Source organism: Jaculus jaculus, chromosome 18, assembly GCF_020740685.1.
Source record: "Jaculus jaculus isolate mJacJac1 chromosome 18, mJacJac1.mat.Y.cur, whole genome shotgun sequence".
NCBI classification, from domain to species: domain Eukaryota; kingdom Metazoa; phylum Chordata; class Mammalia; order Rodentia; family Dipodidae; genus Jaculus; species Jaculus jaculus.
Window position 1 is genome coordinate 43,325,273 of NC_059119.1, and position 23,105 is coordinate 43,348,377.

General features: G+C 38.2%; 1 protein-coding gene across 6 annotated transcripts in view; it reads left to right on the forward strand.

The window, feature by feature from the left end:
• The window catches only part of Nrxn1 (neurexin 1), a 450,130-nt gene that overhangs the window by 409,526 nt on the left and 17,499 nt on the right, over positions 1-23,105 (forward strand). For 3 of the 6 annotated variants that reach the window (XM_045137745.1, XM_004660157.2, XM_045137746.1), the window contains one exon: positions 13,812-13,899. In XM_045137745.1, coding sequence (XP_044993680.1) covers positions 13,812-13,899 — 88 coding nt within the window. The remainder of the gene's footprint in view (positions 1-13,811; positions 13,900-23,105) is intronic. The other 3 variants (XM_045137742.1, XM_045137743.1, XM_045137747.1) reach the window with 1 other exon arrangement.

Below are 23,105 nucleotides of genomic sequence, written 5' to 3' on the forward strand. Positions count from 1 at the left end.
ACAATGAATGGCAAACATTCTGTGCCTCATGATTTGAAGGTCCATATATGAACCTACTTGAATGCTTGTGAGCTAAGGTAGAATTCATACACATTCTTGCAAACCATTGCTATAGCAACATGCTTAACATTTCTAAGGTCTGTCTCCCTCAAGTTTGCACCTGCAGTTAGCTTATTATGAGACAAAAAAAAAAAAAAAAAGAATTTTCAACTAAAAAATGTTTTAGAATGGTCTGTAGTATGTTCTGAATAAGGTGAAGTTTAAAGTTGAAAAGCAAAATAGGACACTCAGGGTAAACAAACCACACTGCATTTGTATTCTTCACACAATACTTAGCCCTCCTTCATTTAGCACAATACTCTCTGTCAGGAAGTGTGCACTCTGTATCTTGTACTCATTAGGATCGTGGGGGTTTGCTCACTGTTGTGAGAAACACGTTGCCTCCTAACAAGCTAGAAGCATGTTATAAAACACTAATTAGGGTAATAGCTAAGACTTATTTAGTGCTTATTATTTATCAGAAACATCGTTAAGTATGTCATCTAGTATGTGCAATTTTTTTTTAATTTTGCAGCTACACTGCAGATAATGGTTCTGAATTCCTCCCACCTTACAAATAAGCTCTTATGTAAATCTCTCAAGTTCTATTAGCTTAAATGGTAAAACTGCATTTAAGCTTGGATATTGCCAACACCACACTGTGTACCAGAACACTTGGGTAAACCATTACAAGATCCCATCAACAGTGCCCAGACTTCAAACAGCTTCTCCTCAGAAGCCAAAAAGAAAGGCTGCTAGGAAGAGCACCCCTCCATTTGCTCAGTGTCTCCTGATAAATCCCCTCATCTGTACTTACACCACCAGACTTGAGTGACCATGTCAGAGTTTGTGCTCATTAGATAAGCCAGTGAACCTTGTAGACAAAATGTAGTACATTTCAAAGACAGTAATGGAACCTTTTAAAAATACATTGCCATTTCTCTTTTCTCAAACTCAGTGGAACATAAAGAATTTTGGGCTTCTACTTGTTTAGATCTTGAAGAACAAAGCTTGTGAAACAAGGAATCAAAATTTCAATATGATTTCCTGTACTTTTGTGAAATAAGAAGAAAAAGCCTATTAGGAAATTAGCGTAACATAAATACTGCTGGAAGAATCATGTACTACTCTTGTGGTAAATGCTTGCATTTAATCGCTAAAACTTTCTATAAAGCAGGAGAGCAGATCATGTACGTGCAGGAGTCCAGTAGTAACCCTTTCCCTCTGCTGTTTTTATCATCTCTGTATCCAAACATGAAACCAAAGTGACAGAAGGAGTCAGATGCCAGCAGGATGGAAAGCCAGTAGGTTAAGATCTGCTCCTGAGCCCCACACCATGCACAGTGGTGATTTGTCCCTGCTCATGTAACCCCTATCTCAGCAGGCCAACCAGGGCTTCCCTCGCTTGTGCTGCGACAGCTCCCAGAGCAGCAAATGTGATGAAAGCTTACTTACTTCTCACAGCTAAACAGTAGAGAAGCTCCTTATGTTTAGTACAGGGATAATGTTTTGATGTTTCCTGAAGTGTTTGCTTGTTAAAAATGGTCTCACATCAAATATAGTTCATTCTGTTTATAGAATGGGTAAATATGGGAGTGTGAATTTGTCAGGAAAAAAAAAAAATTGTCCTTTCTGGGAGGGGAATGTCTGCACCTAACCATACAGAGAATCTTGCGTCAGGAGTTATTTCTTTCCATGTTACCATGAGAACAAAGTGAGAATGAGACCACTTTGAGAGCCAGCTGTGTGTGTGTGTGTTTGTGTGTGTGTGTGTGTAATGCTCACTAGCAATTACATGTACCTGATATGCTAGGCAGCATTCTTGCCTATCCTAGGAGAATTTAATGCTTTTAATATTCCTATCTAATCAGTGAAAATAACTTCGCATTTATGCAGGAAGAAATATAGAGGAGTTAGCAAACTTAATGCAAAGCCACCAATCTAGTAAGTGACAGAGCTGGGATTTAAGCCTAGAGGGTACAAGTGTAGTACAAACAAACTCCAACTATACTGAGCAGGTGAAAGAGTGAGGTTCCCCTCACAAAGCTGATGAAGGTCTCCACTTAAAATTCTAAGCGTGGAGATTTTGTCACTTAACATGCATTTCAAGATCACCATGGAAAGACCTGTCTATGTTAGAAATCATCTTTGAGGACTGGAGAGATGGCTTTGCAGTTCAGGTGCTTGTCTGCCAAGCTTTAAGGACCCAGGCTCGACTCTCCAGGTCCCACATAAGCCAGATGTGCAAAGTGGTGCTTGCATCTGGAATTAGTTTGCAGTGGTTAGAGGCCTTGGCATACCTATACTCTCTGTCTTCCTCTCTCTCTCTCTTTCTCTGTCTCTGTCTCAAATAAAAATAAATAAAAAGAAATAATATTTGAGAATTATTAAATGCTACCAATATCCCTAAGCACACACACACATACCATCCATGAATATATGGCAAATTGTCCTGATAGGATACCAGTCATTCATACTGGAGAACCACACAGACAGAGCCCTTGCCTTGTGCCAGAAAGAATTTTAGAGAAACAAAGCAGTATTCCTTTTTTTTTTTTTAATCACAAATTCATTCTCACAGCAACACTTCCAAGCATCAAAGACTTACAAAATCACAGTGATGATAACTAGAAGAGTGTGTGTATAAAACCTGTAGTTTTACAAGTGAGCCCAAATGCCGCACTTTGTTGGTTAGCCCAACAGCATATATACTGGCTGGAATTGCATCAGATTTATGGGCCCGATATTTGTCCCTATTGCTAAGAACCACATTAAGCAATGAAGAAAGCAAATTTAAATATACAGTGTCAATCTTCAAACTGCAATAGTGTCAAAGCTAGCTAATCCATAAAAATGTAGGCGTCACCTTTAAACTGTAAAAGACAACAGAACACTCCATCACTTCAGGACAAATACTCAAAGCCAGAAACTTATCTCTCTCTCTCTTTTTTTTAATTTTCCCCTTGTAGAAATGCTTATTATCCAAATACCTTAAAGAAATGACTGCATATGGGTGGCTGAATAAACAAATAAATCAGTTTATATAGGAATCAATGGCTATGCTTATCCTGCATGTACATCTCATTTTGAATCGGATGGCTGATGTCAGCCAGTCCTCATTTTCACGCAACTTGTTTCAGAAAGAAAAAGAAAGGAAGAAAAGGAAACTTTCATTCTGTCATAAAATTTTGAAGGAAAGCATTTTAAAGGTCATAGAGCTTGTGACAGAGAGGGACAACTAAAGAACAACACATAGGGACAAACAGAGAGGAGAGAACTTTTTCACAATCCTGTCTACAAGGAAGTCTTTACCTTCCTGCTCTCTGGACTGGAGGGGGTTCTCCCAAAAGGTGGGAGACCAAGTGATTGAAAGACATTTTCAGCTTGCCCTTCTTTCCCTCTTCTCTCAGTGAAACACAATGTCCCCTTTTCCTTTTTCTCCACCTTGAATTTCCAACCATGTGTTATAATGTGAAAACTGGTTCTGAAGCTTCACTGTCACTTCCAGAGAGATGCCATGAGGCAGATAGGATCTTTGAAAAAGTATGATTTTTTTTTTTCCACAGCGCATATCTTCCAGGTTTAGGTGTCATATTCCTTGAAAATTACCTATACTTTACCACTATTAGTTTGAGATTTAATGAGCTGTTATGAACAAGCAATTGTGACAGATGCTTTGTTACAAATAGATTTGTAGCCAGCTTAGGTAAGTTATTATTGTTATGATTGATTGTGTTCTTCTTCTATTTTTTCAATGTACTATATGTATGTAATGTATTTTGTTCATATCCATCCCTATGACCTTTGCCATCCTGTTCTTATTCCCTCTACATTCATTCTTTGTCCCAACTAATACCCTTCATACTTTCTTGGTTCTTTCTGCCTAGTTTTTGTAACCCATTGAGTTAGTCACTTGCATAAGCATGGGGGCAATTATTTTCTTTAACATGGGAAACTTACCACTGAAGAGTATAGCTCCCCATTCATAAATGCTTAATGTAATGCTTCTAAGTAATTCAAGTGACATATGTAAAGTTTTTTCTATTTTTAAAGTAAAGATGAATTCCATTTTCAAAATTGTTACTTGTGCATTCATAATTACGTTTGCGAAATGTATAGATGTAAGGTTTTTATGTGATGATTATATTTTAAAACTACCCTACTATTTTTTGGACACAAAACATAAGTATGAACTGTGCCACACAGAAGTAGTGGAAGTAAAATTAAAACAATTCTGGAGCCGGGTGTGGTGGTACACGCCTTTTGTCCTAGCACTGTGGAGGCAGAGGGAGGAGGATCGTTGTGAGTTTGAGGCCACTCTGAGAATACATTGTGAATTCAAGGTCAGCCTGGGCCAGAGCGAGACCGTACCTCATAAATATATATGTCATATAATATATAGCAATAGTCATATATCCTATATACATAGCCACAGGACTATATACATATGCGTATGTATATATATATATATATATGTGTGTGTGTGTGTGTGTGTGTGTGTGTGTGTGTGTGTGTGTGTGTGTGTATATATATACATATATATATATATATATATATATATATACACATACATACATACATACATACACACATGTACTCATTTGTGCTATTTAGAATACATTAACCAACCCAGAATAAAGCATACTTCTTACAAAAGCCAAAACTAAGATTTGTATTCTAAACTAGTATTTGCTTCCAATATTGGTCAGCAGGGTAGATATTGAGTTTAGCCACTGTGGCAGTGTCACGGCCCAGCTACATTTAATAAACCAAAATGTACCCCAAGAGGAGAGAAGAAATCACATGCAGAAGCTTAGTACCCCAACTTACGTGGAGCTAGCAAAGAGTGAATCTTCTTAGAAAGGAAGAAAGGAGCCTATGACATATGTGGTCATAATGTCTACTTTCATTCATTGTTCCATAGATTCATTCATGGTGGTTTTGCTCAGATTTGTGGAGCTTAGTATAGCACATTGTCTACAATTGACTCATAGATTAAAACAAAACAAATTCAACTTTTTGTTAACTAAGTCCTCTAGACCATTCATATTCTATATCCTTCCATGCTACAAGCTTTGTGTGATAGTAGTTCGCACACACCACTAGGTTAGAGGCCTATCGAGGGAACACTGATTGTGGCAATACAAAGTAGCAAAAAATAGTTTATTCAAAACTGCCTGTGGTTCCTCCCAACACCTTTGATTTTGGACTTCCATTTCAGGCTTTTATGAAAAGGAGGCAGACTTGATCAGTGAACTCATGTCTAGACTATATTAAAAAAAAAAAAAACTGTTTTACTAATAAACTACCACTTCTGTTTGTATAATGCCAATATGTAATAAAAATGAATTTGACAAAGCCCTAATTATGGTTGTGTTAGAGGGACAGACAGAAATATGTGATTAGCATTTACTTTATGAAGACAGTACCTAATAAGAAAAACATTGGAAATCGAATGGATTTGTTTTCTTATTCTTTCATTTATTTATTTATTTATTTATTTACGTATTTATTTATGAGAAAGAAGCAGATAGAATGTGTGCACCAGCGCCTCTACCCACTGCAACAATCTCCAGATGCCTGTGTCATCTTGGATATCTGCCATTATGTGGGTACTAGGGAATCAATCCTTGGACTTCAGGCTTTGAAGACAAGCACTTTAACTGTTGCTCAGTGTCTCTAGCACATTGAATGGATTCTTGTACTGGTGGCTCATCAAGGAGAATGGAGCACACAGTATTAACTTTTTCACAAGATTGTGATTTTTGATATTCATGTAGGCTAAAAATTAAAAAGATTCAATAATTTACGTTGTCTGTTCTCCAAGAATTTATGTGTTTATGGCAGTTAGATAAATAATATTGAAATGATTGATCCAAGTAAATTAAGAAGTTTCTGAATGTCAAAAGATGAATTTTTATCACAAGACTTTAAAAATTGAACTATTGCATTGATTTTTCTCCCCTGGTGCATTTTTTATGTTTGCTACCATGTCAGAGTCTAATCACTACGTGCTTGTCTCACTTTATGTTTGTCTATTCCTCCTGATGCATTTAAGGATTTCTTGTCTACAATACAGACTTGTTCTCCCTCTGCCTTGTTTGCACTGATTTCAAATTAATTTTATCATAAATATTTATAAACCATATCAAATCATTAAGAAATGAAGATGCCTAAGGATGGATGGGTGGGTGGGTGGGTGGATGGATAGATGGATGGAATAATACATAGATGGATAGGTAGACATCTGGAGCGACAGAGAGTTATAGTCTACTGAAACCGGATAATTTCATATCTTGGCCCTTCATGAGTAGTATAATTTATGGTTATTTTAAAATTTTATCTAGCTCCAGTTATTTGATACTTACTACAATGGCTTACTACTTACTACAAATGGCTTTTACAAATGATCTCAAATGTCTACCTATATATAAGAAAACATGGGACTATTCAACTTACACATTATTCCAAACTTTCATATTATATGCCAACAATGAAATCCAGAATTTTGGAGTCATGCTGGTTAAATCCATCCACCACTGGCATGCTACAACCAGAAATTTTGTCTGGCCTCATTACCAGTAAGGATTTTCAGCTTAACCTGTGTGACTAATAAGTCCACTCAAACATAATAGCTGGACTAGAGATTTGTTTTAGCACTGTTAAAAGTCTAGATATCCATTTTTAAACATCTGTCACTATTTAATGGAAATGGCTAAAACCTTTTGATTGAGTGATGCGTCCAAAACCAAAGCAAATGGAAGGGAAACACACTTGACTGTCTGCCACGTGTCCGCGTTCCCTTACGGTACCTGTTATCCTCTGGCAGCATTTGGCAGTTTTGTACCCCCACATTCTGGTTATTGAGAATCAAGGGTAGATTATTCAGGCACTTTCTGGAAAATTTAAACATTGCATTCACTTCGTCTTGGGTCAAATCTCGCATCACTTTGGGCAAAAGTGGAAATGTAATATGAGAGGAAAAATAGCAGTACTTCAAAGAAGTAATAAAAATCGCATGCCATTTTATTTTAAGACATGTTGAGTTTCAAGTTGTGTAACACAAGATTTCTTTTCTAACAGATTGTTTAGCATAAACTTACTAAAACAATGCTCCTTTCGGGTTAACAGTGGCTGGTCCACTTTAATTCTCTCTCTTTCCCTTCAAATTCATTTCTCTGCAACATTATTCACACATCTTTGCATTTCCCTTTGAGTTTTGCCTGGTAGGAAACTAATACCAAATATATGTAAATATGAATGGGCCAGGTATGCTGGCACATGCCTTTAAGCCCAGCACTCTGGAGGCAGAGATAGGTGAATGACCATGAGTTCAAGGCCACTCGAGACTACAGAGTGAATTCTAGGTCAGCCTGGGCTACAGCGAGACCCTACCCTGAACCCCTCTCCCCTCCAAAAAACCCCCATAAATATAATAGGTAGACTTTCTAAGACATGTGATCTTTTTACCATGGTGGATTTTTTCTACTCAAACCCACTTTAGCTGTTCTGAAATCACTACATACATTTTAAGTAGCTGAGAAATTGTTGAAGAAAATTGAGTGGCTTTTAAGTCTGTCTTTTCCCCAAGCAGAGAACTGATTTATGGCCACTTTCTGCCATAGCCTCGGGTACCAACTAGGAAAGAACATTAAAGAAATGTGAAAGTTGGCTGTTTCCAAGGATATTTTAAACTGTGCCCTAAATATTCATGAATGCCAATGTTCACACATTTAAATTGGGTAAATGAGTATACAAGTGGGTGTTTTTATGAGCAACACTTCGGTATCATACTCATAAGTATCATGCTCCCACCTGTATTCTGGATAAGCATGCTGCTGGTGAGTATTCAGTGAAGTAAGAAATTGGGGAGCATTGTTGCATTTCAGTGAAAATGTGCCATTTGGAGTAACTTGATTGCTGTTTGTATTGACGAGGGCCTTGTTCATCTGCTTTAGAACAGAATGGGGGCAGTAAGTTATTGAAATAGGAAACAAAATTCAGACCTTGACTTGTGATAAACAATTAAAAAAAATAGCTGGTCACTAATTGTTCCTCCCTGTGCTCATGTGCATTAGCTATGCTCCATAGATTCACGTCATTACTTTTATTTTTATTCCATACCGAGTCATGAGACTGCTATCTTCACATGGGAGCCATTACTCAGGGAAGAATGAACAAATAAGAGACGAAAGTTGATGCGAAAAGTGGAGACCACCCTCAGATCAATGTCTTGTCTACCTCCCCTTTGCCCTTCTAAGCAGATAGTTCATTAACTGAAACTGCTAACTTGAAGCACTTCTTTATTGATTTGATTTAATCGAGTTACTTACTGGCTTCAGGAATGCTGTGTGTGATATATTTTTCTGCAGTTTTTGCTCTTGGTGACAATTAGGACTTAACCTAAGTACTGCATATTGAGATAGGTACAAAGCATTGGATGCTTCTTGTGGAATTTTTGGTATCAATTCTGAATCCTGTCAGTTGCCTTTTCAAAGAAGCTCATATAGTAGTGATCTCTAAATGAACTGCTAGATTCTGTCAGGAAAGTGAATCAAGAAGGTCCTACTTCTTTCAGACGAGCTCCACATACAGAAAACCATCACTAGCAATTAAATTAACCTAATGCAATGCACTTCAACCAGCACTTTACAAATGATTAACACGAATTGAAACGATATATGTGTGTGTGTGTGTGTATTTGTGTATATATATACACACATATATGTAAAAGGATACACAATTGCAGTTTAGAAAGAAAATTTTATTTACTATTTCAGAATAAATGAAAGATATCAATAATACATGCTTGTGCCTCTGCTCCAGTCTTTCCTTAAAAACTTCAATTTCTCTTCAATGAGTCTTATGAAGTCTGCTGTGTTTTCCTCATGAATACATATCCCCTACCTCCCATTTGCTTATGACTGCTCTCACACTCTTCCTAAATCCCAATTTCCCTTAAATAAGCCACATTATTTGTGCTCCCTTCCTAAATAAAGTTAACAATCCATATTTTATCCTTCTTGAGTTCGTTTTTATCAACTCTTTGTTAAAAATAGGACAAGACTCAAAATTGAGGTTCATAAATTTAGGGGAACCCCTCCTAAACTCTGAAATCCTGTATCATCTTGAAAGTTAAAGCCTAGAAATTTGTTTTTAGCAGGAATATAATGCTACATACTAGAATTATCCATCCATATATATGTTTTCAACCATAATGATAGACCCTGAAGGGGCATCTTTTAAAAACAAACAAGCAGGGTATATGCTACAAATGGTGGGTCAAGTTTTGGTTATTTTTTAATTTCTGCCCAAATTATCACTTTGCATAAAAGCACAACGACTAAATTGTAGCCATATTGGAAACAAGAGAAGGTGCCTGAATGTGCAGGCACGGACCACTCTACCAGGGAAGATCACTGTGGTTCTTTGGACAGCACGTGGTTAAATGCACAGTTAGAGACATTTATCTAAATGGACTGCTATGTAAAGCTAATGCTTTTGCTTGATAACTATTCTGTCTCTTACGGCAGGTTATTCCTTTTCTGAAAAAGGTTAAAAACATCAAGCAAAAGCATAATAAAGAATAGAATTGATTAATGTGACATATTTGAGCTTTTTTCAACAAATCTCTCACCAGTAAGTGGGAGAGAGGCAGCTCAAAACACAGTAAATTAAATTTCAATTACATAGCTTTGGCTAGAAAAGTGTTCAGTTAAAACTGCCTCCCAAATGAAATTTGATTTTTTTTTTCCCCTACACTTAAAGCACTTCCAGATTTTTCATACTGTGATGATTTCTATCAAGGCATCTATCGATTTGAGATTTTGATTTGCCAGTCTTTTGCTGTTTATTTTTATTTTTTTTACATAAAAATACATAAAGTCAAGAATATATGTTTTATAGAAGGAAAATGCATTAAAAAACTCAAACAGTATTAGAAAAGGGTTATATTTCTCTAATGATTTTCAAACTATAAGAATGGTATACTAGGGGGCTGGAGAGATGGCTTAGTGGTTAAGGTATTTGCCTGCAGGGCTTAAGGACACAGGTTCAATTCTCCAGTACCCAAGTAAGCCAGATGCACAATGTGATGCATGCATCTGAAGTTCATTTGTAGAGACTGGAAGCCCTGATGTGCCCATTCTCTCTCTTCTCTCTCTCTCTCTCTGTCTCCTTTCCTTTCTCTCTGCTTCTTTCTCTATCTCTTAAATAAATAAAGTATTTAAAAAATTTAAGTGTAAAAAGTACTGCTATGGGGCTGGAGAGGTGGCTTAGCGGTTAAGGCACATGCCTGCCACGCCTAAGGACCTAGGTTTGATTCTCCAGATCCCACATAAGCCAGATGTACAGGGAGTTCATTTGCCATGGCTAGAGGTCCTGGTGTGCCCAATCTCACTCTCTATCTCTCTCTTTTTTTCCCTCTTTGTCTCTAATAAATAAATAAAAATAGCTCTCTTTTTAAAAAAAGCACTGCTATAACTCTTATATTTGAATATAAATGTTAATATAAATGCTAGTCTCCAGTTGAAAATAATTCTTACTTATAGCTTGTAGCTTAAAACCTGAAATTATTTAGTTATAAATCTACTATAAAATGATTTAATTAAGATCATGAAATATTAAAGTCAATGTTGATAATATTGAAACTTCAACTAACATTGACAATGTGGTTCTTTTCTATATGCTTATTATTTCTGGATTAGTACTTAAAAGGTTTATTTGACTCTCCACTTTTTTTTCAGATAAAAAGGATACAACACAGAAGAGCTGTTAAATTTTAAAATAGCGGGGTGCCTCAATGGTGGCACTATTGATAATTATTTGCCGATAGAGCTCTGGTGCTACTTTAGAACAATTAACAACATCCCAGGCCTCTACTCACTAGGTACCCATAATGACAGGCCCACATCACCATCCCAGTAGTAACCTTACTTATATGTAAACGCTTCCCAAAGCCCCACCAGGTAGAGAGGGAAATGCATCTATCTGATCTATCTGATGCATCTATCGGAGTGTCCTGCAAGGCTGATTACAGACTAGACCTTCAGTGATTGGGAGGAGTTGGAAAGCTGCAGGTCCAGAGGCAAATCACTAACTCCTTAAGTAGCTATTTCTTGCCCATTTGTGAGTGATCCATTATCCTGTGACCACTGGGGAAATCCTTTGGTCCCTAGCCCCCACCAACCCAAAAGCTAAGCATCCTATGAAATAGCATTTTAGTCCTGTACCTGATTTCTCCACTTTGTGGTAACTCGCCATCTCCATGTTCCCCGTCAAGCATTTGACAGTGCTGACTCATGACTTCCTTTTGTCCTGTCACTGTAAAGACATCAGGAAATGCTTACCTCATTTTAAATGAAATTTGGAGTAACCTATATCTCTGTTTCCAAGCCACAGATATTGATATTTGGCTCCAGAATAAGCTGTTGTTCCCTGTCACATGAAAGTTATATTATTTGCTTTGATTGGTGGCCAAGGGTACAATATCACGACTGAAATGAGAGTCACTTGCTGTTTGAAATCATTTATTCACACCACAACCACTTGTCAAGAGTGTTACAACAGCAATACTTTACTGATTATACCAATATGTATTAAATTCCCCCAAACAAATGAAAGATTGTGTTATATACTTAATTATTAATTTAACTTTTATCGATACCTGCTTCAAATGAGGGCAAAAGTAGCTCTCTTGCTGACATTGACATCTAGAAAATGGCTACGTGATTTGAAATGTATTGGAACAATTGTCCTAGAAGACCCCTTAATCCAATCACTTGACATTTTCCCATCATCAGTTTGGATGTTGTCCTGAATGATAGGCTTTTGCCTGATAAATTACCTATCATACGAGTTACTGACAGTGTCCTTGTGAAAACACCCACCTGAGACAAAACTAATATTTTGAACTTATTTCTTTAAAATAACATCAGCAGAATGAAAGAGTCTACAAATGCTGTAAGCAGAATCATGAGCAAAACAACTGAACTCACACGTCAGCATGCTCTTTTCGAGGGTTTTTTTTTTTTTTTTTTTTTTTTTTTGGTTTTTAGAGGTACGGTCTCACTCTAGCCCAGGCTGACCTGGAATTCACTATGTAGTCTCAGGGTGGCCTCGAACTCACGGCAATCCTCCTACCTCTGCCTCCTGAGTGCTGGGATTAAAGGCGTGCGCCACCACGCCTGGCTTCGAGGCTTTGTTTCTTTGAAGGTATATGGTGCAGCATTTGCTTCCAAACAAATCCTCTATTCCACAGGCCTAATGTGTACTTGGAAGAGTTTAAAACCTCCGCTTGCCTTAAAATTGCCTCATTTCTTGTCTCTAGCTTTCAAAATCCCTCAGCTTTCTTAATTTTCCTGGAATTGTATCTGACAATGTTATGCCTCCTCAATGAGCTTAATTCATGTCGTATCATTTCACTTCTACTTTGAAATGAAGACCGCATCAGTTTGGCTGTTGAGTGTCCTCTGAGCAACCCAAGTCTCCTTAATGCTCAGCAGATGTAATGGGATGCTTTTCCTCTTGTGCCTTGTATTCTGTCTGGCTTACTTAGCATGAGCCAAATCTGACGTGGGCTTCCATAAATTCCATCAATAACTGCTGAGCTTGCTGCTGCACATAAGTGGCAGTAAAGCGCAACTTTTGGTAGTTGCCAATGTGCTGACTGTGTGACGAACGGCGAGAATTTACACACTCTGCTTTTTACTGCGGTGACAGGTTTTTCCTTCTTTCTTTCTTTTTTTTTTTTTTTTTTTAACCGTAAGTGCAATGAAGCAACTATAATGTCACCGAGGAAGCAGTCACCTCTCCTCCAACCTCCTCTAAGTACACTTCTTTACTTATTATGAGGCCTTAGTGATCATAAGGACAATGGAGAAACAGCACTTATCATCTAAACATTATGAAAATGATATTTGAATATAAAAGCTTAAAAAGTAAGAAAAAGTACCTTAAAAGGTCTATTACTTCATTTACTATTTACTTCATTTTTGGATTGGTGTGATGAGTATCTAGTTCTCTATCTAGTGTGTGTTTTCTAATAATCACATGCTACATCTAAAATGCTTATAAAGGGCTGGAGAGCTGGCTTAGCGGTTAAGCGTTTGCCTGTGAAGCCTAAGGACCCTGGTTCGAGGCTCGACTCCCCAGGTCCCACGTTAGCCAGATGCACAAGGGGGCACACACATCTGGAGTTCATTTGCGGTGGCTGGAAGCCCTGGCATGCCCATTCTCTCTCTCTCTCTTTCTCTCTCTCTCATACTCTCTCTCTCTCCTCCTCTCTGTCTGTCACTCTCAAATAAATAAATAAATAAAATGCTTATAAAATTCTACCTGTTCATGAGTGTAAAAGGTTATGGCTGTTCTACTTTCATAGGCCAAGCACAAATACCCACACTGTAGCTCCAGGGTATAGTACGTTCTAGGTATCTGTCTCGGCTAGCTTGCTTTAAACATTGGCTTGCTGCTCCGGGGAGCTTCTGTGCACCGTTGAATGGATGGATGGGTGTCTGTGGCTGTCGATCACCACCTCTGTGTGCTCATCTGAAACAGTCGTAAACGAGGTTGTCTGCATTTGCATACAGATCCTCATGGGATCTATCTAAGATATGTTCACTAACTTAATTTCTGTGTCATCGGGGAGAGAAATCATGAATTTGGTTTCTCAGTCTCGGAGGAAAACTCGAATTGTTTCACATGTCAGTGAGACCAAGAGGAGAGGATCTCTTAGTGCACGTTAAGTTAATCTGCTGAACGTCATTCTTTTCCAGACGACAGATGACATCCTTGTGGCTTCAGCAGAGTGTCCCAGCGACGATGAGGATATCGACCCCTGTGAGCCGAGCTCAGGTGGGTTAGGTTAGTCAAATTTTTTTTCTTACTTTCTTGCTTTTACTGTAAATCTTTGTTGCATGTTATATTCCTTACAGGTTCCACCCATTTATATTTAGAGAGCTACTCCATTATATAAAGTTGTTTTTTTTTTTTTTTTTTTTTTTTTTTTTTTTTTTTAAAGCCAGGCATGGTGACGCTTACTTATTATCCCGGAATTTGGGAGATGGGATGCTTATATGCTTTTCAGTAGTCAAACCCAAGCCATCAAGAACATGTATTTCAGAGGAAGCAATGGGTGAATGAAGGGTAGCACACGGAAGCTACTTTTCACTTCCCATTACCTCACAGTATAATTTTCATGTATAATGTTACAATGAGCTTCCCCTTGGGTCACTTGTAGTAAAATTGTAAAGAAAAAAAAATTACAGTATATTGTGAAAAATTATTTAAGCTTTCTACTAAAAAAAAAAAAATGTCCCCATCATTTACTCTAGTAGCAAATTTCCCTAAGTGATATATTTCTGATCCTGGGAAACTAGAGTGTGTGACAGAGGTAAAACAAACAGCAGGAGGGTACTTGACAGATTTATAGACAAAGAGTGGAGTCTTGCCACGGTTTCCAAAAATGTAAGCTGCACTTTACTTCCAGATAGCACATAATTTCTCCTTCCATTCAGGGCATGTTTGCGTGTTATCTGATGTGAATGACATATATAACTACTGTTTCTATATGGCCCTTGTGACATTAAGTGGAGACTGTGGACCCTAAAAATGAATGAATCACGCTCTGGGTTTCATAGCAAATATTCAGGAAGACAACTATTTCGGTCATTTCCATTAGTTTTCTTGGTGAAGTGCAGTTTCCATTTTCTTGTTTCTTTTAATAAAATGCTGATAGTTGATATAAAGAACTTGTCACAGTAAAATAGCTGATTTGTGTTCTTATGAAAAATGCCACTTAGAAATAAGTCTATTCATTCTGATATTTGACTATAAAAGTTTTTAGCCTGCATTTGGTGTTTGAACACCCTGTGCAAGTGTCTGCAAGCTCTTAGGAACACCTGCCGAGTTCCACCGGGGTCAGGTGTTCAATGGTCCATTGCCAGCAAGGTTCAGTGCAGGATCCAATCCTCTGGCTAAGGGCGCTTCAGCCCTCCCTCAGTGGGCTCCACCTTCCACCCACTCACAGGGCTCTCAGTTCCAGAATCGCCTGTCACACCATAGCGCTGACTTTTCTGGTGATCATCCATCCAGTACTCCCATCGTCATGATCTCTATTAATTCTCCCTCTTGTTTGTGTGCATAGCGCCACCTCTGTTTTCATTGACAATCCCACTACTCTCTCTCTCTCTGTTACTTTTAAATGAGGAGATTTTTTATTGTTATCACTGTCATCATTACATCATTCCCATTTCTTTGCCTTCATTCTCCCTGGGCCACATATCCAAGCTCTCAGGCATTGACCCCTTACACAAAGACATTGTATTTTTGTATCGCACCTGTAAATCCTATAGCATGGGCTGTTCCAGTAACAATGTTTGCATTTTGGTGTATGAGTACATGTGATTGATTTTGTTTACAATTAGTGTACTTTGAGGGTAATGTATCTTTTTTTTTTTTTTAGCATTTTTTAGATTATTTAGACAGTGAGTGGATCTGGATGGGTTCTTAGTCATTACAGTATTTACTATTTTCTAGTAGCCTAAAATCCTTCTGGTGCTGAGCATAGGAGAGCATCCGTTTGAAACAGAGCCCTTACCTTAAGTACCCAGTAAATCCAGTGTGAGGACTCTAATTGCACTTGAAATTGTCACTTCTTCTTTCTTCTTGAGCTAAATGGTCCAATTATTCTAACCATTGCTTATAGGTCTTGTTAAGTGTTCCCTAGAGAGTACTCTATGGTCCCTGTCTTCCTCTGAACAGGATGGTGGGGGAGGAGGAGGAGGAGAGGAGAGAAGTAGGGAGATAATCCTCCCCATCTCCTTGGACTTTCTCAGCTTTGATAAATACCCTAATAGAGTGGGAAGGGAGCAGAAGTTTCCTAACAGTTCTGCTCCAGATGATCCTACTGTACTGACTTCCGTACCATGTCTATCATTATCTGACATCATCCTGGGTACTTACGTATTATTCATTTGCTAATGCATAGCCACCATACCTCCCACAAGAGAGCCAGCACCATGATGCAGGGTGCTTAAATTCTTTTCTACTGCACTGTCTGTTGCCCAAAATACAAGATGTATAGCTAACTAACCCTAACTCTAACACTCTCATGCCACGCCTGATTTAGCTCTCTCGTCTTCTCCTCCCTTCCTCCTTAGCTTTCCACTCATCAGTTCATCTCTTGTTAAAGCAAGCACTTCAAACTCTGATGCCTCAGTAGGGTCATTTTCCATCAGCCTCTCTAGTGAGTCTTGAAAGTTTGTGTGACGGACAGATTCTGTTTCAATACAGCATTTTGCTAATGAGATCTTTTTCTTCATTGACTTTTACAGTCAATTTACTGTTTTTTTTTTCCATGTTTTTCCTTAATGTTCCATGTAGTATTGCTTTTCTAAAGCAAAATTGGTACAATTTACATGACAGTTTCCAATAAAGTTCTGTTTACATGCTTTCTATTACTAAAGAATATCATTATTCTTTTTTTGTCCTGATTGAATCTGAATAATATTCCACTCTGGAAACTACTCCTACAGGTTATTGTTCATGAATGTACCAGTTTTCTTACATTTCTTTCCTATTTTTTACTTACCTTGCTTATAACCATAAAGGAATATTGGTCATAATTATAACTGCTGTCATTACTGAATTTTGGATACTGTTAGATATATCCGGTTAAAACTAAGATCTGGGAATTAGCACAGTAGTACAGTGCATGCCTTGCAAGCCTGAGGCCCTGAGGTCATTCCCCAGTAACCACATAAAATGCCAGGTGTGATGCCATAGGTCTCTAATCCTAGTACTCAATTGGCAGAAAGAGTAAAAGATCCCTGAAGGTTACTGCATAGGCAGTCTTGCCTAATTAGTAAGCTCTAAGCCAATGAGAGGTCCTATCTCAAAAAAAAAAAAAAAAAAAAGTACAGGGTGTTCCTGAGGCTTGATACCCAAGGTTGAGTTCTGGTCTCTATGTACAAGTACATATCCATACACATCTGTATCCACACGTACAAACGTGTATGCACGCATGAATGTACACAACACATGCATGCACAAGACTATCATCTCACCTGTAAGTACATTAAATTTTGATAGATGCAGAGCAACTTCTAGACAGGTAACATATTAAGGGGGATATTCAGAAATGTCCTTATCGCCTTAGATGCATCAGAAATTCCCTATGATAGTGAAAACAGAGATGCACTCATTTTTAAGTGCCCTTTTCAAGGCTTCTGAGTATTTTTACTCTCCCTGAATATTTACATATGAAAGTTTTCTAATCACTCAGACCCTCCCCCTCACCTTCCAGAAGCACTTTCTTTTGGGGTCACATGTTCATTATTGAGGTGCTTTCTTAAAGCTGCTAATGGAAAAACAGGAAAAATCTAGCATCTTCTTAATGCTAGTAAATTATATGTTTTATCATGTTTCATAAATTTCAGTTGTTGTGTGATTCCACTCAGAGCTCTTAATGAACAGGCAGATTTGTACTGAGTTATTAATTTCATCATTGTTCAAGTACTGTTGAGTCATAATGTACGAATGTGCGTCCATTCCTATGCATCTAATACACTAATGCCCAAGAACCCCTGGGAATAAAAACAGAGTTTGTACCTAGAGTTCAATTACATCAAGGGCTATTTTCCATTCTCTCTTAGGGTGTCCCCTGCCCTGCCCCTCTGATTTCCAGGGTCTTCACCTTGTGCATAAGACTTATTTTTCACTTATTTTTCAGGAGTGTTGCAAAAAATAAAATTAATATATTGAAGGCAGATATTACAATGCCTGGAGTAAAGCGGAGCACAAACGGCAACTTTTCATTTTCCCAATTCATTCCTGTTCAATAATATCCAAGTTTTTTTTTTTTTTTTTTTTTTTTTCTCTTTACATACTGGTAATAGTTTTTTTCTGGCTGAAAATTGGTAGGCAACTGAAGAAACATCTCAAGCCTCCTAAAGCGAACTAAACATGCTGAAACTAGATCAGGGATGACCTCCTGGGGTGGGAACACATGGAACTCAATTACATTTGCTTCTAGCTCACCATTCTGTGTGGTTAGCTTTGGGCGATAACTCCATATTGGTACAAAGGGAACCTTAGAGAAGAAAAGGAGGCTATGCAATTCAGTAGAGCTAGCTGAACCCCAACTCACATTCTACAGGTAGACATCCAAAACAACCTTTGGTCCCAGGTGGTCCCAGGTCCCCATGAGAATCCAAAAATGCCTGGATTATGTTGCATAAACACCTGACAGATGGGTGACCTTTTCTTCATAGTTTTTCTAAAAAAAGAAACAAGACAAACAATAAAAGCCCATATGCACCGTCTGTCTTTTCCCTTCGCCAAGATATGTGGTTGCTCGAATGAATGGATTATTGTGGTGAAAGTGTGTTGAAGTGCAATGTCTGATTCACAATAAATGGTTTTGCTCATTTCCTGTCAATTATCTTTCATATTATACTGTTTCCTTGCATGCATATTTTCCAAGGTTCCTTCCCTCACCCCTACCTGAATGTATCTTTGTAAACCACATTTTTATGAAATCTGAAGGTTCAGGTTCACTTAGAAAACTCACAAAAAGACAAAACTGAATGATGACTTAAGTTTGCAGGTAGCCTTACTACATCAAAGTTTTATGTCCTGTCCTTCATAGAACACTTTCTCAATCTTCGTGGAGAACTTTGCAAAATGTGATTTTTTTTCTTTTTTCTTTTTTTTTTTTTTTTAGTTTGTTGGGACCTTACATGAAAAATAATGATCATCTTTGGGTGGGAGAGCTTTTTTCTCTTTCCTGAAGTCCCTATTTAGAAAGGATAACTTTTCCTTAGATTTACAATGCTAAAATAACAGATTGCTTCTCTTTGCATTTGGTGGTGGTAAGCTTAGCTAATTGAATGATGAACCACTTTCCAATCAGTTAAACCTTTGTCAAACTAAAAAAGAAAAAGGAAGTTTTATTAAGTAACAAGTAAATTGGATGGCTACACAAAAGGAGATGGCAAAACCTGTGTGTGAGTGTGCGCTTGCCTGTGTGTGTGTGTGTATGTGTGTGTGTGTGCGTGTGTGTGTGCATGTGTGTGTGCGTGTGTGTGCGCGTGTGTGTGCGTGCGTGCGCGTGTGTGTGTGTGCAGTCTCTTAAGATTGGCAAAATCAGGGAGTATGACCATTAACACAGCTGCTCAGAGAGCCTGTTGGTTGAGCAGCATTTGCAGAACGTGGATCAAGGCTCAGGTGACATGGGTGATAACCACATGTGTCCCCTGGATTTTCTGAGGAACTTCTTCTGTTCTTGCAAACACTATTATTCCATTTCACGGTTTAACAGAACCTTCCTATACTTTAAACTACCTTACATACATAAAATACTTTATGTATTTTCATAGCTAAGAATGTCCAGAGAGAAGAAATAACTTGGTGTAAATAAGTGCTAGCTGATGTTCTGGTCTAGAGAAAATAGGCTTCGGGTTTCTTGGAATGCAGAGGGTTGTTCTCCTAGAATTTGGGCAGTTCACAAATACAGGACTGATTTTTTTTTATGTTAATTTAAGTAATTCCCTAGCATGAATTTGAATCTGATGGCGCAAGGTCCTTTACGTGTATTGCTATTCATTAGGGTAAATTTACTGCAATTGCCTTGCAATTTTGATGGCTTTTCCAGTGTGCTATTTTGAGAAAAGATCAAAGGATTTCTATTGAGCTGATCCCATTAAACATATTAGGAATAAAGATGTGTATATTGAACATGGTTCATCTTTTCATTAAGTAAGTAATCTCAATCAATCATTTAAAGAAACGTATCATTTGATAGATCATATTTTTCGAGTCTGATTAGAAGATAATTTTGTTCTTCATTTACATTTGGGTTATTTATTCTGTAATTATTCAAAAGTGAGTCTAATTAGCCCATAATAGCCAACACATTGCTGTTAAAAATGGGAGATTTTTGAGCTACAGCCAGAAAAAACGCACTCACAAGTCCATTTTGGCATGAGAGGATTTCTTGAGTACCGGGTCTGAATCAGTAGAGAGGCCACACGCATCATTCAGAATGGGTAGCTGAAGTGTAGATGCAGCGGTCACCACTCGATGACTGAGCAAGTACGGAGGGTCCTGCCCACCATTCAAGATGAGTGGCTGCAGTTCAGATACAGACAGATACAAGGTGGCTGTCCAGATACAATATTCTGGCTTCAGAACTATTTTATTATTGTTATTTTTTTTTTCACATGAACTTAATTTTCCAGAAAACTGGGTAGAGGAAAATGGAATATGCTTAAAACAGAAGAAAGCATCAGTTATCAGTCTCAATGTAACTTCCTTCCCTTTGGTCTTCCCTTTTTTCCTTCTGCTAAGAATCAGACCCTGGTGTTAGACCTCGTGGTAATGGACCTACATTTCCAGCCCATATCATTCTTCTTTATGTCTGTTATTCTAAACATGGTGATATTAAAATGGGAATTACACGGAACAAAGTTAAACAGGCTATGAACTTTCATTCAAGACAATATTAATAGGAAGGTATAAAATTAGTCCGAGGTCATAGATTCATGTGTAAAAATACAATACTTATGGAGAGTTTTTAGGGGGAAAGGATGTAGGACTTTAGGGCCAGGGGTGCTGGCTGGAGGGATTCACCCAAAAGGAAACTTATTTTTTTTTCTTCCTCACCTTTGTAGCTGCAGGAGATGGTGCAGTTTAGCAAGGATCTTCTCTGCAGAGGCTGGGAGACAAGAGCACTCTTGTAGACAGCTTCACTTTGCTAGGATGAACACCCAAACTGGACCTGGTTTATGGGAGGGACGGATCTATGTCAAGCTCATAGATCCAGAGGAAATTTCCATCTATGGAGGAAGGAGCTGGATCCTATTCATAAATCCAGAGAGAAAAACTACCACCAACCAGCAAAGCCACAAACAGCAAGCAGCAGAGGCCAGAGCTCTTATCTGTCTGCAAATCTTCAGGCTAGACCTCAGGATCCAGCCCCAGTGATACCTCCTCCAGCCAGGGGTCCGGAGACCCAAGTTACAAGCTTAAAACACCTGAGTCTACATGCACTGATGTTTACATGTGAATTGATGGATCTCAAATCATTGATTTAAAATAGTCTGAGATTAGGAAACTGGCAAGAGACTTTTAAAATATTTACATATCAAAGAATCAGAGAAAGGATTTGGAATTACAAATATCTCTAAGGAAAGTAAAGTTTGGAGCTTAACATGAAAAACCATATGTATAGATTAGACCACCCCCTGGCATGGAGGAATGAGGTTAAATTTCCTAGTTCTCATTTGCCAAAAATGTGTTTCTACTAAGAGAATGTAAATTGTTTCTTAGGGACCCAAGATTTATGGAACACCAGGCAAAATGTAAGGACTTGAAGCCAAAGGAAAGAGGTTTTGAAACCTCCAGAAAAGGGAGGTTGAAGATTTAAAGAATTTGGGGGGAGGGGAGCTTGCCCTGTGAGGAAGGGCCCTGCAGGGGATGCTGAGGACTTGCAGAGCCGGACTTCAGTGACCCACATCTCTGTGGCTGGATCGTCAGGAACCAATGGAAGTCAGGCCTAGAATATCATAATCCTACACAGAGCCATGGGTAATAACTGTGAAAAAGTAGCATTCTTTGATACCTCTACCCTGGGGAAAGTGAGGATTAATTAAGGGCGAGGATTACAGATCTGGGCCCTTTGGGATTGCTACACGTCACAGTTATGAAAAAGCAAAAAGAGGTAGTTTCCTAAAATCTAACAGAGACTAGACTAGAAGTAAGTTAGAAGGAAGCTTTTCAGCTATTTGCATATTTTATTTTTCCCTAGATAACTCTTTATCCTGGATCATTTTGACCCTTCTGTGTTTTTAGTATTTTGTTCTTCTTCTTCTCCTCCCTCTCCTCCTCTTCCTCCTCCTCCTCCTTCTTCTTCTTTTTCTTTTTTTTTTTTTTTAAGAAATGCCTCAATCTAGCCCTGGCTGACCTGGAATTCACGAGGTAGTCTCAGGCTGGCCTTGAACTCACAGCCATCCTGAGTGCATTGGCTGTACTTTTGGTTTTCAATGTAGTGGAATGAATGGAGTTTGTTATACGTTAGAAAATCTCAGGCTCTGAACAATATCGTTAACACTTGTGATAGTGAAACAGGCAGCATCAATTATGAGCTGGACTTTGGAAGCAGATGAACTTTGAGATACAGGTCTTTCCTACTCTTGGAGTGATTACTTAATGTTTTGATAATCATTTCCCAGTCTGAAAACTGGAAAGACTAGGATTTGTGGAATTGACAAAAGGGGGGGGTGATGCAGGGCTTACTATAGTATTAGACACATATTTAATGATTAATTATGATGAACAATCAAAATGGGTCTGTTTGAGCACATGCGTTATTTTGCTGTATAATTAGGTTCCTCATCATCCTGCTTCATGGTGAAGTCCCTCATTTAGGCACAGATTTGATCTGTGTGAAGAGGACACAGCCGTTTCAGGGTTATAGAGAATGGGCTCTATTAACACATCTTCACGAACACAGGATAGGCTGCATGCCATAATTAACATGGAAACTAGCTCGCTGAGTCGGATTAAACATTTACTCGAAAGTCTTTTTAAAAATCATGACTAGCGGCTACAGAGATGGCTCAGCTGATAGAGGTACTTGCTTGCAAAGCCTGCCAGCTTGGATTCCATTTCCTAGCACCCATATAAAGCACTCTGCAAAGTGACACATGCCTGTGATCCCATTGCCCACAGAACAATGGGAAACAAGACAGAGAACCCAAAATTTGAAGGCCAGACTGGTTTGTAGCAGTAAAAGACTCTGTCATGACGAAGTTGAAGCGCAGACAACTTTCCTGACCTCCATGTGTACACAATGGTGTCCCCACCACACAAATAAATAAATATAACTTTTTAAAGGATGCCTTTTAAAAAGTATATGGTTACAAATACAGTACTTTCCAATACTCCATAACAGTAATAATCCATTGATCAAGGACCTCCGAATAAGTTTTTTAAGCAGCCTACACAGGTCCAGTATCAAAGCCTTAAAAACATCTTTCCTATCACATCTTTACTAGAAAAGACCAAGG